General features: G+C 43.2%; 1 protein-coding gene and 1 long non-coding RNA gene across 8 annotated transcripts in view; one reads left to right on the top strand and one right to left on the bottom strand.

Annotated features, from left to right (window-relative positions):
- The window catches only part of LOC118392963 (ubiquitin-associated protein 2-like), a 30700-nt gene extending 16736 nt beyond the window's left edge, over nucleotides 1-13964 (top strand). For 5 of the 7 annotated variants that reach the window (XM_035785035.2, XM_035785034.2, XM_035785031.2 and 2 more), the window contains exons 23-27: nucleotides 7561-7917; nucleotides 8179-8283; nucleotides 11852-11925; nucleotides 12481-12672; nucleotides 13259-13964. In XM_035785035.2, coding sequence (XP_035640928.1) covers nucleotides 7561-7917; nucleotides 8179-8283; nucleotides 11852-11925; nucleotides 12481-12672; nucleotides 13259-13351 — 821 coding nt within the window. In that variant the 3' untranslated portion in view covers nucleotides 13352-13964. Of the gene's footprint in view, nucleotides 1-7560; nucleotides 7918-8178; nucleotides 8284-11851; nucleotides 11926-12480; nucleotides 12673-12970; nucleotides 13044-13258 lie in introns of all 7 variants that reach the window. The other 2 variants (XM_035785036.2, XM_035785037.2) reach the window with 2 other exon arrangements.
- The window catches only part of LOC118392966 (uncharacterized), a 47349-nt gene that overhangs the window by 23128 nt on the left and 5892 nt on the right, over nucleotides 1-18329 (bottom strand). The gene's annotated exons all lie outside the window — the stretch shown is intronic.

Below are 18329 nucleotides of genomic sequence, written 5' to 3'. Positions count from 1 at the left end.
CGCAACACCACGTGATGACAGTGAAAACATGTTTTGCTAATTTATTGAAAATGAAATGCAGAAATATCTTATTGAAATAAGTATTCACACCCCTGAGGTAATAGTTTGTCGAATCACCTTGGACGGCATTTACAGCTTTGAGTTGTCTTGGGTATGTCGATGAGCCTTGCACACCTGGATTTTTTTTTTTTTAAGAGCAATCAAGTCTTTCCACAGATTTTCAATGCGATTCAAGTCTGAGCTTTGGCTGGGTCACTCAAGGACTTTCTTGTTCTGAAGCCATTCCAGCATTGCTTTTGTTCATTGGCCTGTTGGAATGCAAATCTTCACCCCAGTCTAAGGTTGTTTGCACTCTAAAGTGGGTTCTCAACCAAGATTTGCTTGTATTTGGCTCTATTCGTTGTTCCCTCTATCGTTATCAGTCTCCCAGTCCCTGCTACTGAAAAGCATCCCCATAGCATGATGCTGCCGCCACCATGCTTCACGGTAGGGGTGATAAGCTGAGCCTGGTTTTCTCTAGACATAACTCTTTGGCCTGAATGCAAAGTTGGTCATGTGCTCTTTCTCAGGAGTGGCGTCCATCTGGCCATTCGCCCATAAAGACTTACGGTTGTTTCTCATCTCAGCCAAGGAACTTTGTAGTTCTGACAGTGGTCATTGGGTTCTTGGTCACCTCCCTGACCAATGTCCTTTTTGCCCGGGTGCTCAGTTTGGTCGGACGACCAGCTCCAGGCAGTCTGAGTACTTCAATATAATATTTTTTCCAATTTCCTAATATTGGAGATCACTGGGCAATTGGAAACTTTCAACACTAGAAATGGTTTTATACCCGTCTCCAGGTATATGCCTAAATTTGGAGTGTCATAGCAAAGGGGTGTGAGTACTTATGGAAGTTGCATTTCTATATTTAATTTTCAATATATTTGCTAACATTTCTAAAAACATGTTTTCACTGTCATTATGGGGGGATACTTTTGATTTGTTTTGAGTGCACGTTGTAACACAAAATGTTGAGTAAGTCAAGGGGTATAAATACTCTCTCATTCCCTCTCATGCATTTGCCTGTTCTCAGAGGGGGAATTCTGACTGAGGGGGTTAACCTCTCAGGGATATCGGGACGGTAGCACCCCGCCAGTGAAAGAGCAGTGCGCCAAATTCAAAACAATTAAAATCTCATAATTAAAATTCCTCAAGCATTTTAAAGATACAATTCTCGTCAATCCAGCCACAGTGTCTGATTTCAAAAAGGCTTTACAGCGAAAGCACCACACACGATTGTTAGTTCACCAAGTCACAGAAAAACACAGCCATTTTTCCCGCCAAAGAGAGGAGTCACACAAAGTAGAAATATAGATCATATGATCACTGGAGACTAGAGGTCGACCATTTATGATTTTCCAATATTGGAGGACCAAACAAAGCCAATACCGACTAATTGGCCAATTCATATTTATTTGTAATGATGACAATTACAACAATAATGAATGAACACTTACCTTAATAGAATACATCAATAAAATCTATTTAGCCTCAAATAAATAATGAAACATGTTCAAATTGATTTAAATAATGCAAAACAAAGTGTTGGAGAAGAAAGGAAAAGTACAATATGTGTCATGTAAAAAAAACTAACGTTTAAGTTCCTTGCTCAGAACATGAGAACATATGAAAGAAAGCTGGTCGTTCCTTTTAACATGAGTCTTCAATATTCCCAGGTAAGAAGTTGTAGTTGTTATAGGAATTATAGGACGATTTCTCTCTCTACCATTTGTATTTCATTAGCTTTGACTAATGGATGTTCTTATAGGCACAATAGTATTGCCAGTGTAACAGTATAGCTTCCGTTCCTCTCCTCGTTCCTACCTGGGCTCGAACCAGGGTTACATCGAAAACGGCCACCCACGAAGCATCGTTACCCATCGCTCCACAAATGCCGCGGCCCTTGCAGAGCAAGGGGAACAACTACTTCAAGGTCTGAGCGAGTGACGTTTGAAACGCTAACTAGCTAGCCATTTTACATCGTTACACCAGCCTAATCTTGGGAGTTGATAGGCTTGAAGTCATAAAGAACTCGATGCTTGAAGAACAACGAAGAGCTGCTGGCAAATGCACGAAAGTGCTGTTTGAATGACAAGGTAAAAATCTGTTGTTCTGCCCCTGAACAAGGCAGTTAACCCACCGTTCCTAGGCAGTCATTGAAAATAAGAATGTTTTCTTAACTGACTTGCCTAGTTAAATAAAGGTTTTAAAAAATATATATATATTTTTTAATCAGCCACAATCGGTGTCCAAAATACCGATTGTTATGAAAACTTGGAATCGGCAGTAATTAATCGGTCGACCTCTACTGGAGACTGTGAAACCAGTCATATGGCAGCAAACTGAAGCATGCCAACATATCACCTTTTCCACAGTGAAGTTGAAGTGCTGGCCTTGTAACTTGGGATATAATTGAGGTCTAAATTATAGGCTTCTGTAGCCATGCGCAAATAACCGTGTAAAGGCAAACCTACAGAGTCAATTTATTTTTGATTTCTATGTTTTAATTACACTGAACAAAAATATGAATGCAACTTCAAATATTTTACTGATTTACATATGGAAATCAGTCAATTGAAATAAATCAATTAGGAAACTATGGGTTTCACATGACTGGGAGTAAAGATATGCATCTGTTGGGTATTGAATTAAAGCTTTTAAAAAGCTTTTAGGCGAAAGCATGAGAAGCTATTATCTGATAGCATGTAACACCCCAAAAGACTCGCAGGGGACGTAAACAAAATAATTAGCATAGTCGTCGCTACACAAACCGCACAAATAAAATATAAAACATTCATTACCTTTGACCATCTTCTTTGTTGGCACTCCTAGATGTCCCATAATCACTATTGGGTATTTTTTTCTCGATTAAATCGGTCCATATATAGCCTAGATATCGATCTATGAAGACTGTGATAAACGGAAAAAAATAGCGTTTCATAACGTAACGTCATTTTTTAAAATTCAAAAAGTCGATGATAAACTTTCACAAAACACTTCTAAATACTTTTTTAATGCAACTTTAGATATTAGTACACGCTAATAAGCGATAAAATTAATCAGGAGGCGATGTCAATTCTATAGGTGTCCGTCTCGAAAAAATGTCTGGAGAGAGCTCGACCAAAACATCCGGTCGGAGACCGGAGGGAATCGATTCCCTTGATTCGGTTAGACCAAGAATCAAAGCTGAATCAAATGACAAGACTCTAGACAACGTGTGGAAGCTGTAGGCACTGCAACCTCGGCCTCATTTAATTCGGTTCACTTTGAACAATTCCTGGAAGTAGCGCAAGGATATTTATTTCCATTTTCAGTGATCAGATTTTCCTGCACTTTTCGATGAAACGCACGTTCTGTTATAGTCACAGCCGTGATTTAACCAGTTTTATAAACGTCTGAGTGTTTTCTATCCACACATACTAATCATATGCATATACTATATTCCTGGCCTGAGTAGCAGGGCGCTGAAATGTTGCGCGATTTTTAACAGAATGTTCGAAAAAGTAGTGTCGACTTAACAGGTTAAACACATGTACAAATCCCTTTTCAACTCCGTGTGTTGTGGAAAGGCAAACACTAGTCGTTTCACACTAACGTTAGTGAACCAAATATGGGAATTCAGTGGCCTCTAGTGCCAGTAGTTCACTCGCATTTGCTAGTGAAAGAAATTAAATGCAAATACGAAAAAATAACTGGTCGCATTTGTGCGAGTGTGATATCCATTTAATTATGCATCCCATTTAGTTGTATTTTCCACCTAACATTACGAGCATTTCGCAACCCGGTAGACTAACTGTAATTATGATCCATGTCACAAGTGAAGCTACTGTATCTCATTGGGGAAAAGGGCAGATAGGGTCTCACAAATCTGTGTGGGCAGTACAAAATAAAATCTCTCTGAAGTAATTGCAGCATTGGATGCATTTTGTGATTCAAAGAAATTAATCAATTGAGTTTTTTTTTTCATGCGAAGTCGGGGCCAAGATGAGAGTTTAGACATATCTCACTGAATTGAGGACTCTAGTGGCCACCTGCAACTTTGGCGTAATCAGACTCTTATCAGGGACAGGATTGTGTGTGACACGTGTGACACATGTGACCCACACTTAGAGAGCACTTACTCAGAGACGGATCTCAGTTTAGAGAAATGCATACAGATTGGAAGAGCTGCAGAACTGTCCAGACCGAGAGCTCAAGTCATACAAGTGTAGGGCCCTGTAGCAGTGCATGCAGTAACACAGAGAGGGAGAGGAGACCCTACAGAGGGACAGAGCATGATACTGTGGACGGACACATGAGAGAAAAAAGGAAAAATGCCCTGCAAATGGACAAAAATGTAAATCATGTGGAAAAAAACAATCGCTGCTCTACAGTTTGCGAAAGTGCAGGGACCAGCAAGAGAAACAGTCCTGGCAATGGAAAATGCGTCAGCTGACTCGGTGGTGAGGATGTTCTGTGCATCACACTAGGGGCAAAGTCAGAGTGCATCAACGTGGTGCAGGAGAACCATAGACTCCAATGCAGCTCTCTTTGCAACCATGCTGGTCAACAAAAAGTCAGTCAGATTTCAGCTAGATTGTGGTGCTAGGTGTAATGTTATCCCTGCAAACCTCAAAAGCCAGTCACCTATATAACAAGAGTACTCTGAAACCACTGGGGAAGTGCACACTTAAAATGATCAATCCACACATAAAGAAAACATACCGAGTTGAGTTCATCATAGTCAACGAGAATGTGCACAGGCCCATTCTAGGCAGTAAGGCTATCCAGGCAATTTAGTTAATTACTGCACAGCATCACAACATCCTGGCCATCAAGAAAACAGGATCCTGGACTAAAGAGCAAATTAAACAGGAGTACTGTGATGTATTACAGGGAGATGGATGTTTACCTGGCAAACTGAAGCTGGAAGTGGATGAGTGAGTGGAGCCCGTCCAGCTGCCAGTAGCACTATATAAACACTCAGAGGAGCTCAGTGTTCTAGAGAAAAGGATGATAAAAGCAGTTGAAAAAAGCACAGATTGGATTAGCAGCCTGATCGTAGTGAAGAAACCGTCTGGAAAACTAAGTGCATTGATCCGAAACCTCTCAAGGCGTTCGAGGAGCCATTACCCAGACGTACCGCCAGATCTGAATAGAGCACGCGTGTTCTCCGTTTGTGATGTAAAAAATGGATTTTGGCATGTTGAACTGGAAGCTGGATTCCTCCATCTCACCACGTTCTCTACACCCATGGGACGCTACAGGTGGCTGCGCATGCCAATGGAAATCATTCCAGCCCCAGATATCTTTCAGAGGAAGTTGAACCAGGCAATGGAAGGACTTCCAGGAGTCAAAATCATTGCAGATGACATCTTGATTGTGGGAGTAGGAGTGATGAATGATGAAGCGGTGACTCTGGACCATGACAAAAACCTTAAAATGCGCCTGGACAGATGCAGGAAGCTCAATATGAAGCTGCAGCTCCGGCTGAAGGAAGTGCCCTACATTGGCCGCCTGCTAACATCAGAGGGGTTGAAAGTGGACACAGGAGAAGTGACAGCCATCAAACAGATGCCTAGGCCTACAGATGTGCAGGGGGTGCAGCGCTTCCTGGGCATGGTAAACTACCTAGCCAAGTTCTGCAGCCACGCAGCTCTGCGAGCCACTGCGATAGCTAACACATAAGGACTCACTGTGGGAGTGGTCAGAGACATGAGCAGGCTTTCAATAAAATCAGGGATACCATTTACACACACCTGTGCTGAAATACTACAACCCAACAGAGCAGCTTGTACTACAGTGTGATGCTTCAGTGGGTTAGGAGCAGCCTTGATGCAGGGAGAACAACCAATAGCAAACGCCAGCAGAGCCCTGACAGAGACTGAAAAGGGGTATGCACTGATGGAGAAGGAGCTGCTTTCAGTTGTGTTTGGCATGGAGAGGTTCCACCAATTCACATGTGGAAGTGCAGTCAGATCACAAGCCTTGAGCATCATGACAAAGCCTCTCCTCAGCGCACCAAAAAGACTACAAAGTATGCTCATGAGACTCAAACTACGAGGTCAGTCTCCGATACGTTCCGGGAAAATATGTGGTGCTGGCCGACACCCTGAGCAGGGCATACCTCACAGAACAAGACAAGAGGCCCTGTGGAGGTCAAATAGGAACCTTTACATAGGCTTTAAACACTTGACTTTTTTAGCGAACAGCTGTCATTCTCTTTGCGTTAGCCTACTTAAGCTTTGTGTAGCCAATACTCCAATTTGCTGTGCGCTTCTGGTAATCTTAAAAAGTTGGACAGGGTTGTCAGTTCTGCAAACTGCAGTCAGGTCAAGACCCTGGTGAGGACGCAGATGAGCTTCCCCCAACTTGAGACGTCTGTGGCATTATGTTGTGTGACAATTGCACATTTTAGTGGCCTTTTATGGTCTCCAGCACAAAGTGCACCAGTGTAATGATCATACTGTTTAATCAGCTTCTTGATATGCCACACTTGTCAGGTGGATGTATTATCTTGGCAACAGAGAAATGCTCACGAACAGGGATGTCAATAAATTGGTCACAAAATTTTAGAGATGCTTTTTGTGCGTCTCTTATTTCCGCTCATGAAACCAACATGTTGCATTTGTTTTTGTACAGTATACATGCCCAGACTTATCACTTTTTAACATTTGTATTGTGTTAAATATTAGCCACTGTCAGTTATACCCACATTTAACTGTTACTGACGTTAGTGTTAGTTTACCTTTCTTTCCTCTGTCACGTTCGTGTTGTTGTTCCTGAGGATCGCTAGTAATAGTAGATCATATTAGACAAACGTATTACTAGTTATTTGGGACGTGTAGCCTATTTGAATCATTATGGACCGCAGACTATATGTAGCAATTTAAACATGGCACATGACTACTGGACCGTTGTCATCAGTTCCATGAATAATTATTTGTGAAGATTTTTAGGACTATTGTTCAATGTCTTTTGTACGCTCCTCCCCTTCCCGACATTTCATGGTTTGAACAATTGACTATGGCAACTTTCAGGATGAATTAAACCACTATTTTTGATTTACCAATGTATTTAGTGCATAAAGGCTCTCCAAACCTGTTTATTATTCATAAATACTTTCCTAACCCTAAATAATACACTATCAGGTTTTTTATTGACCAATTGGTGCAGAAAGAAACATGGGTATATGTACATGGCCTTCTGTTATTTATGCTTAATATTTTGACCCTAATATTCTGAACTCCATATATTCTATTGAGTCTGAATTCTAATTAAAGGCACACCAAATTTAAAGGGATGGATTTAGATAAATGTACAAACCCTACTGAGTGAACTCGACAAGAGGTCCTATTAGCCAGCAAGTGGGAGTTTTCAGCAATTGAATTATGTATTAAGCAGCGCAGGGGAGCTACACCTGCAAAGCCCGTTACGCACCTTCATAAGGCAAGTCTGAATACCAACTACTGAGAAGTTGGTCGGAAAAGCATTAAAGTATGAATCGGACCCATATTGATCACCATCTCCCCTCTCTTTTAGGTGAAGCGACCAAGTTTGGCAGAGGGGACTCGTCTTCCCCAGCTCCCCCCAACAGCCTGTCTCAAGGCCCCTCTGCTCAGCCCCAGCAGCCCCCCCAGGCTCAGAGCCAAGGTCTGGGACAGAGCCAGGCCCAGCAGAACCAGGCCTTCCTCAATCCACCTCTGCCACCAGGCTACGGCTACACCGGCCTTCCTTACTACGCCGGCATGCCCGGGGTGCCCAGCGCCTTCCAGTACGGCCCCACCGTTTTTGTGCCTCCGGCCTCGGCCAAGCAGCCCAACATGGGCTTGGGGAACCCCTCCAGCCAGTACCACCCACAGCATCAGCCTAGCTACGGCCAGCACGCGTATGGAACAGGTGTGTGTGTGTCAGTGAGTGAGCGAGAGAGTGAACTGAAATCACAGACCGTGTGGCTGAGAGGGAGAGTTCTTGCTTAGCGAGCATGGCCCCACCCCCTTGCCGGATATAGTCGCTGTTCACATGCTATTCTAGCCAGTTGCCTTATTGCTTCTCTCTCGGTTCTTCTTTTCCCCCGTACCCCTTCCTCTGCTGTCCTTTTTACTCTCCCCATCCACTTTACTCGTTCCTCCTGGTCCTCTTCCATTCCTCCTCTCTCAGCTTTTGACGACCTGTCTCAGGGCCACGCGGGGGAGTACAGTAAGGGAGGGTACGGAGGCTCTGCCCAGTCACAGGCCAAATCAGCTGGCAGCGGCCCAGGGAAAGGTACACTCACTGAACTCAGCTGCCCCAGGACGAACCCCCCTTCCCCGCCCCTTTCTCCTCCCCACCCCCTTCACTTGTTATCAGCAGTGAGATATATATATTACACACACACACAGTGGGGCAAAAAAAGTATTGTCAGCCACCAATTGTGCAAGTTCTCCCACTTAAAAATATGAGAGAGGCCTGTAATTTTCATCATAGGTACACTTCAACTATGACCGACAATGAGAAACAAATCCAGAAAATCACATTGTAGGCTTTTTAATGAATTTATTTGCAAATAATGGTGGAAAATAAGTATTTGGTCACCTACAAACAAGCAAGATTTCTGACTCTCACAGACCTGTGACTTCTTTAAGAGGCTCCTCTGTCCTCCACTTGTTACCTGTATTAATGGCACCTGTTTGAACTTGTTATCAGTATAAGACACCTGTCCACAACTTCAAACAGTCGCACTCCAAAATCCACTATGGCCAAGACCAAAGAGCTGTCAAAGGACACCAGAAACAAAATTGTAGACCTGCACCAGGCTGGGAAGACTGAATCTGCAATAGGTAAGCAGCTTGGTTTGAATAAATCAACTGTGGGAGCAATTATTAGGAAATGGAAGACATACAAGACCACTAATCTCCCTCGATCTGGGCTCCACGCAAGATCTCACCCCGTGGGGTCAAAATGATCACAAGAACGGTGAGCGCAAATCCCAGAACCACACGGGGGACCTAGTGAATGACCTGCAGAGAGCTGGGACCAAAGTAACACAGCCTACCATCAGTAACACACTACGCCGGACTGGGACTCAAATCCTGCAGTGCCAGACGTGTCCCCCTGCTTAAGCCAGTACATGTCCAGGCCCGTCTGAAGTTTGCTAGAGAGCATTTGGATGATCCAGAAGAAGGTTGGGAGAATATCATATGGTCAGATGAAACCAAAATATAACTTTTTGGTAAAAACTCAACTCGTTGTGTTTGGAGGACAAAGAATGCTGAGTTGCATCCAAAGAACACCATACCTACTGTGAAGCATGGGGGTGGAAACATCATGCTTTGGGGCTGTTTTTCTGCAAAGGGACCAGGACGACTGATCCGTGTAAAGGAAAGAACGAATGGGGCCATGTATTGTGAGATTTTGCGTGAAAACCTCCCATCAGCAAAGGGCATTGACGATGAAACGTGGCTGGGTCTTTCAGCATGACAATGATCCCAAACACACCGCCCGGCAACGGAGTGGCTTTGTAAGAAGCATTAAGGTCCTTGAGTGGCCTAGCCAGTCTCCAGATCTCAACCCCATAGAAAATCTTTGGAGGGAGTTGAAAGTCCGTGTTGCCCATCAACAGACCCAAAACATCACTGCTCTCGAGGAGATCTGCATGGAGGAATGGGCCAAAATACCAGCAACAGTGTGTGAAAAGACTTACAGAAAACGTTTGACCTCTGTCGTTGCCAACAAAGGGTATATAACAAAGTATTGAGAAACTTTTGTTATTGACCAAATACTTATTTTCCACCATAATTTGCAAATAAATTCATTAAAAATCCTACAATGTGATTTTCTGGATTTTTTTCTTGTTTTGTCTGTCATAGTTGAAGTGTACCTATGATGAAAAATCCAGCCCTCATCTTTTTAATTGGGAGAACTTGCACAATTGGTGGCTGACTAAATACTTTTTTGCCCCACTGTGTGTGTGTGTGTGTGTGTGTGTGTGTATAGCTCCAAAAAATAAAGGGAACACTAAAATAAGACATCCTATATCTGAACCACTAGGCAGCGTAGCCTAGTGGTTAGAGCGTTGGACTAGTAACCGGAAGGTTGCGAGTTCAAACCCCCGAGCTGACAAGGTACAAATCTGTTGTTCTGCCCCTGAACAGGCAGTTAACCCACTGTTCCCAGGCCGTCATTGAAAATAATAATATGTTCTTAACTGACTTGCCTGGTTAAATAAAGGTAAAAATATAAAAATGAATGAAATATTCTTATTAAATACTTTTTTCTTTACATAGTTGAATATGCTGACAAAATCACATGATCAATGGAAATTAAATTTATCAACCCATGGAGGTCTGGATTTGGAGTCACACTCAAAATTAAAGTGGAAAACGACACTACAGGCTGATTCAACTTTGATGTAATGTCCTTAAAACAAGTCAAAATGAGGCTCAGTAGTGTGTGTGGCCTCCACGTGCCTGTATGACCTCCCTACAACGCCTGGGCATGCTCCTGATGAGGTGGTGGATGGTCTCCTGAGAGATCTCCTCCCCGACCTGGACTAAAGCATCCGCCAACTCCTGGACAGTCTGGTGCAACGTGGCGTTGGTGGATGGAGCGAGACATGATGTCCCAGATGTGCTCAATTTTATTCAGGTCAGGGGAACTGGCGGGCCAGTCCATAGCATCAATGCCTTCCTCTTGCAGGAACTGCTGACACACTCCAGCCTCATGAGGTCGAGCATTGTCTTGCATTCGGAGGAACCTAGGGCCAACCACACCAGCAAGGGGGTCTGAGGATCTCATCTCAGTACCTAATGGCAGTCGGGCTACCTCTGGCGAGCACATGGAAATGCCACCCCACACCATGACTGACCCACCGCCAAACCGGTCATGCTGGAGGATGTTGCAGGCAGCAGAACGTTCTCCACAGCGTCTCCAGACTGTCACCTCTGTCACATGTGCTCAGTGTGAACCTGCTTTCATCTGTGAAGAGCACAGGGCGCCAGTGGCGAATTTGCCAATCTTGGTGTTCTCTGGCAAATGCCAAACGTCCTGCACGGTGTTGAGCTGTAAGCACAACCCCCCACCTGTGGACGTCGGACCCTCATACCACCTTCATGGAGTCTGTTTCTGACCGTTTGAGCAGACACATGCACATTTGTGGCCTGCTGGAGGTCATTTTGCAGGGCTTTGGCAGTGCTCCTCCTGCTCCTCCTTGCACAAAGGCAGAGGTAGCAGTCCTGCTGCTGGGTTGTTGCCACCCTACGGCCTCCTCCACGTCTCCTGATGTACTGGCCTGTCTCCTGGTAGCGCCTCCATGCTCTGGACACTATGCTGACAGACACAGCAAACATTCTTGCCACATCTCGCATTGATGTGCCATCCTGGATGAGCTGCACTACCTGAGCCACTTGTGTGGGTTATAGACTCTGTCTCATGCTACCACTAGTGTGAAAGCACCGCCCGCATTCAAAAGTGACCAAAACATCAGCCAGGAAGCATAGGAAGTGGTCTGTGGTCCCCACCTGCAGAACCACTCCGTTATTGGGGGTGTCTTGCTAAATGTCTATAAAATCCACCTGTTGACTTGCATTTGAACAACAGCATGTGAAATTTAGTGTCAAACAATGTGGCTTCCTAAGTGGGTAGTTTGATTTCACAGAAGTGTGATTGACTTGGAGTTGTTGTTTAAGTGTTCCCTTTATTTTTTTGAGCAGTGTATATACTACTGTTCTGAAACACCCCCCTCACTACTAACTAAGAAATACTCCCTCAGTCACTACTAACTCTTGAAATGGTCAACTCACACCGTGCCGCCTCGCGGGGGCAAACTGACATGTTTGTTTCCTCTCGCTCACAGCTCCAGGTTTGTCTAGCTCAGGCAGCAGTGGAGGGGTGCCCGATATTGGTGCTTCAATGTACAGCAAGACACAGGTGAGCTCATTAACATTCTGTGTACTGTGTCCTATGCTGAAGTCAGTCAACACCTGGTTTATAGTTGTTGCTGTTAGTGTTGTCGCGATACCAGGAAGCAAGGGAAACAACATGAAGCAGATTTCATTTCTTGAGGGAAAACTATCCAGATTTTGGGGAAAAAACAGCCTTATGTTGTCACCCAGAGTCACGTGTTTAATTTCCAAGCTATATTTTACAAAAGTAGGTTTTAAAAGATCATAGTTTAGTCTGTTTCATGTTTTCTTTTTTGCCACAGAAAATGGTGTCGGTGTATCGTGACATCACTAGTTGCTGTATAGTTTTAGAGTTTCAGCCAATGATGTGTATACAAATCATTGGTTTCAGTCATGTCTGAGAATAAGCGGCTTTAATTGATACGGCTGGTTGGATTTATTGATGTTAAGGAGCCAGACCACCTCAGTTCCACAGGATTGAAATATGAATGAGGATAAATTCAGGATAGTACCTCTTATGCTCAGATATTACACAATATAATGGTCCTCTCCACACTCTGTTCACTGTCCCCAACCCCAGTCTTTTGATAAGCAGGGCTTCCACGCGGGAACGCCCCCTCCCTTCAGCCTGCCATCTGCGCTGGGGGGCACGGGCCCTCTGAACCCCGGGGGTGCCCCCGGTTACGCCCCGCCACCCTTCCTCCACATTCTGCCTGCCCACCAACAGCCACACTCCCAGTTGCTACACCACCACCTCACCCAAGACGGACAGGTAACAGCCCTTGCAGTTGATCAACACCATACACTTAACATTCTCCTCCTGTTGTTGATCAACACCATACACTTAACATTCTCCTCCTGTTGTTGATCAACACCATACACTTAACATTCTCCTCCTGTTGTTGATCAACACCATACACTTAACATTCTCCTCCTGTTGTTGATCAACACCATACACTTAACATTCTCCTCCTGTTGTTGATCAACACCATACACTTAACATTCTCCTCCTGTTGTTGATCAACACCATACACTTAACATTCTCCTCCTGTTGTTGATCAACACCATAGACATACATGGACTTAGTGTCGGAGCTGAACTGCAGTGGTGAATGACTTCCGCCGGATTGCAAAGGTTTTAATGGTCTGTCAAGATAGGGCTGAGTATATAAATAAAAAGTGGAGATGGGGTTCTGGGATGGGTTCCAATGAGTTTTGACTAGGAAGTGCCGTTTCTGTATATTCCCATTTTGCTCAAACAACTTTTCTACCCTCTAGTAAATACCCCTCTCCCTAGTTTGACTCAATAGCAAATAATTGACTGTAGGGTGTGTGTGTGTGCATTGTCTCTCCCTGTAGGGTGTTCCGGGTCAGCGCAATCAGTCCAGCAGCATGCAGCAGAAGAGCCAGGGCAGTAAGTCCAGTTATGGAAGCCCTTACTGGGCCAACTGAAGGGTACCCCTGGGGAGTCTATCCTGGCCCCCCATACTAAAGGCTGTGTGTGTGTCCCTTCTCCAATTCCCCCATTCATTTCTTTCTCTTTTCCTTTTTCAAAATTGGTTGTACATGTAAGATATTTATGTATGTATTTATATATATATATACTGTATATGTAATAGTAGAACATGAAATGTGGTTGCTGCATTTTATTTTTGAAAGACATTTTTGTTTACTTTTTCAAAGCTGCAGGAAGACATTACAAAAATACATCTGAGAACTCCTATAGAGGAAAATGGAAAAGGAGAGAGCTTTAGCACTGAGCGAAATGAGGACCTCAGATGGGGGGTTTCCACATTAACAAATTTCATTTGTCTCCTTTTTTTTTTTTATACACAACTTTTGAGTTATCCAGCTTATCTCCTCCATTTTCACCTTTTTAAAACTTCAGCCGTAGGTCCTCCCTCCTTTTACTCAGTTTTCTGTTTCTGATTGGGTGGCTCTGGCAAGGGGGGGCTGCCTCTGTGCCTTCCGCTCCATCGATATGCCTCAAAGACCTGCCCATTAAAATTGTATATTTTAATTTCATTTTAACCGTTTCCATCTGAATAAAAGTTCTGAGCAGTAATCATCTTGCCCAAGTTCATTCTTGTCATTTAGTTTGAGGTACTGATTGTGAGGGCAGACTGGACTTAGATGTTGTGATTGAATGTGTGATTTGTTGTTGACCCTGAACTGACCAGGGCTACCGCACACCACCTTCGTACTTGAGCGCCATCCATACCGCTGACCCAGAAAAGCAGAGATGCTTTTCGGCCACTTGTTTAGGTGAGATTCTGGCTAGCGGAGTAGAACACTTGAAAAATAAAAGGATATCCTCACTCTAGGAGCTCAGATGCAATTTAATAAACGCTTCGACAGATTAAGACCGCATGTCTCTAATCGTTGGTTATTAAATTATTCCATCTGCGCTCCCAGAGTGAGAGGCTCTTTTTCTATTGCACAATGGCTAACTTGGCAAGCAATTTTAATTTGGAATTGGTTATTCATTCACAATACTTATCAGAAACCTTAGCAAAATCTCTGGAAATGCTGAAGTTATACCAGTTTCAGCTATCTCAAATTCCTATTGAAAGAATGGCCCAAACTGTATAAGCGAATGTAACTGAACCAAAATATAAATGCATCATGTGAAGTGTTGGTCCCATGTTAAATGAGCTGGGGAGGAAATAACATTTCTAAAATTGTGCACAAATTTGTTAACATCCATGTTAGTTAGCGTTTCTCCTTTGCCAAGACAATACATTCACCTGACAGGTGTGGTATATTAATAAACTGAATAAACAGCATAATCATTACTCAGGTGCACCTTGTGCATGGGACAAAAGGCCACTTGAAATGTGAAGTTTTGTCACAACAGAATGCCATGGATGTCTCAAGTTTTGAGGGAGCGTGCAATTGGCGTGCTGACTGCAAGAATGTCCACCAGCTATTGCCAGAGAATTTAATGTTAATTTCTCTACCATAAGTTGCGTCCAACCGGCCTCAAACTGCAGACCACCCATAACCACATCTGGCTTCTTTACCTGCAGGATCGTAGGGATATTGAGTATGTCTGTAATAAAGCCCCTTTTTTTTTCTCTGATTGGCTGGGACTATGCCCTCCAAGGCCCACCCATGGCTGCACCCCTGCCATCATGTGACTTCCATAGATTAGGGTCTAATGAATTTATTTAAATTGAATGATATCCTTATGAACTGTGACCCAGTAAAATTGTAGAAATTGTTGCATTTTATATTTTTGTTCAGTACGTATATATATTATACACAAAGCCAGTAACATTATAGAACATTAATAATACATTGGATTGTAGGCTGTTATAAATTGTGCAAGCATATGCCTATATATTCTCTCCTGCTGTTGCAGACTCACTAGTTTCTGTCTAGTGGTTTGTTCATGACATATGGCAGCTCAGCATGAGAGCAACGCGCACAGGGCTATTGAGCACCACTCATGATGGGAATACACAGGTGGTGCACTGCATAGGCTTTTAACAGCAGAATCCTCCCCAAAACTCACAGCAACAAATGCCCTCGCCGTTATGTTATTCACCACTGGAGGGCGTACCCAGTCCTGGGGTTAGGACAACCAGTCCAAGGCTTGTGTTCTATAAAATGTGCTCTTGAACACTTCTAGTCAGTAAGCATTTAGATTGGTAAGACTAGAGGAAGTTTACACCTGATAGTCACCATACTCTATTTAAAATTGCTCAACAAAATTCTAATGCTACTGCTAATCTTTTTTTAATGATTCAAATGGAAAAGTGGAGCTTTTATATGATATTACACCTTTGGAGGTAACATTCAAGCCATGTAAGATTGGCTGCTGTTGGATATACCCATTGAATTCACTTAATAATGCCTTACTAAATGTATAACTGTCTTACCCTATACCCTAATTATGTGTAGGCACAGATTGTGTTCTCTGAGCTACGTAATAGACATTTTTGACCCCCAATAATATTGTGTCCCACAGAATAGAGCTCTGTATTCCAACGAAATGAGACCGGACAAGGAGGGTGAGTGGCTTGGTCCATTGTGCTCAACTGCAGAAGTATACACAGCACTTGGGTCAGAGGTCAAAGTGAAGTTGAATAGGTCAAATCTCCCTCTCTGGAAGGCCACCCATGGAAAGAGTGGGGAAGGTGGTGAAAGGAAAAACAAAGGTCCGGCTCGAGAGTTTTAACGTGAGAAGGACAGTTTGAATAGTCCTTAAAAATCCACGACTGGTTATCGCCATCCCTGATTTGACTCTATCATTATGAATTAGTATAACCTTGGCCACTTGTAAATTAACTCATGCTTTTGGTTTCCAGCAGGGTTCTGCTTCTCTATCCTGATCCACAACCAGTGTTGTGGAAGCTACTCTGAAATCTTGGTTTACCCATTACTTTACACTGAAAGAAGTTAAGCTACACTAAAGCTACATTGAAAAAGTAGTTCACTCCTGCACATCCAAGCTACTGACACTCAACGTCAACTAAACTAAGGAGATGATTGTGTACTTCAGGAAACAGCAGAGGGAACACCCCCCTATCCACATCGATGGAACAGTAGTGGAGAGGGTAGTAAGTTTTAAGTTCCTCGGTGTACACATCACAGACAAACTGAATTGGTCCACCCACACAGACAGCATTGTGAAGAAGGCGCAGCAGCACCTCTTCAACCTCAGGAGGCTGAAGAAATTTGGCTTGTCACCAAAAGCACTCACAAACTTCTACAAATGCACAATCGAGAGCATCCTGTCGGGCTGTATCACCGCCTGGTACGGCAACTGCTCCGCCCACAACCGTAAGGCTCTCCAGAGGGTAGTGAGGTCTGCACAACGCATCACCGGGGGCAAACTACCTGCCCTCCAGGACACCTACACCACCCGATGTCACAGAAAGGCCATAAAGATCATCAAGGACAACAACCACCCGAGCCACTGCCTGTTCACCCCGCTATCATCCAGAAGGCGAGGTCAGTACAGGTGCATCAAAGCTGGGACCGAGAGACTGAAAAACAGCTTCTATCTCAAGGCCAGTGGCTGCTGCCAACACACTGACTCAACTCCTGCCACTTTAATAATGGGAAATGATGTAAAATATATCACTAGCCACTTTAAACAATGCTACCTAATATAATGTTTACATACCCTACATTATTCATCTCATATGTATACGTCTATACTGTACTCTATCATCTACTGCATCCTTATGTTATACATGTATCACTAGCCACTTTGTTTACATACTCATCTCATATGTATATACTGCACTCAATACCATCTACTGTATCTTGCCTATGCCGCTCTGTACCATCACTCGTTCATATATCTTTATGTACATATTCTTTATCCCCTTACACTTGTGTCTATAAGGTAGTAGTTTTGGAATTGTTAGCTAGATTACTTGTTGGTTATTACTGCATTGTCGGAACTAGAAGCACAAGCATTTCGCTACACGCGCATTAACATGTGTATGTGACATAAAATTTGATTTGATGCTACTGTACATCTGGAAAAATGATCATATCTGAAATGTCACAGACTACATATTGTAAGAACAGATCACTCTGGAGTCAGGTGTTAATGGCAATTTAGCCTACTAAACACAAAAACAATGTTTCAAATGAGAATTAGGCAGGTCTGATTATGAAAAATAAAAGGAAATTATTGCCTATTTCCCCCAATATTAAAAAATATATATATATTTTTATAAAAAAATGTGTGTAGTTCCCATAGTTAGCTACACCACTACATGGCAAAAAAAAGTGGTTAACAACTGAAAACACTACCTAGATCTGAATTTAGTTCAACTACCACCAAGCAACTACCAAATGTAATTGAATTACTGGTTGAACTACATGTAGTTCACTACTCCACAAACACTGTCCAAGACCATCCTGACTGCTGCACTCTTTTTTTTACTATATCAATCAGTCACTGAATCTGTGTAGCAAAATAGAATCTAAGCTCGCAAGATCAGGATGGTCATAGCAGGCTACTGCTTCTCAGGAATGAATCTCTCTGGTGCTGTATGCTGCTATAGTACGAGGACTAGTGTGTAATGTGTTATGCCATAGATAGTCCCTGTATAGAAGCTACTTTATATAATTGGCCCTCGCCAGAGGCGTCACCCACCTATTTATTTTTGAAGGGGCACTTTTTTTTATCTTCCACCATATCGTCAATATTTTCCACATACAGGTGGATAAAACTGAGGAGGCCTTTTCACTACAGGGAAATCCCCATAATGGGGTCCCACTAAAGACCCCCAAGCCCCATAATGTGCAGATAATATATTTATGTTATATAGGCTGTTATAAGTCTGTTGCCTCATACTTGATGTTTCTATCCAGCTCGTGTTACACAATGGCTCAAAATAGGCTAATAGTGGCTGCGCAATGGTGGATGTCTTAAGCTCGATCTCTAATATTTCAATGAACTCGA

The sequence above is a fragment of the Oncorhynchus keta genome, chromosome 14 (assembly GCF_023373465.1).
Source record: "Oncorhynchus keta strain PuntledgeMale-10-30-2019 chromosome 14, Oket_V2, whole genome shotgun sequence".
Taxonomy (NCBI): Eukaryota; Metazoa; Chordata; class Actinopteri; order Salmoniformes; family Salmonidae; genus Oncorhynchus; species Oncorhynchus keta.
This window is presented reverse-complemented; position numbering and strand designations above follow the sequence as displayed.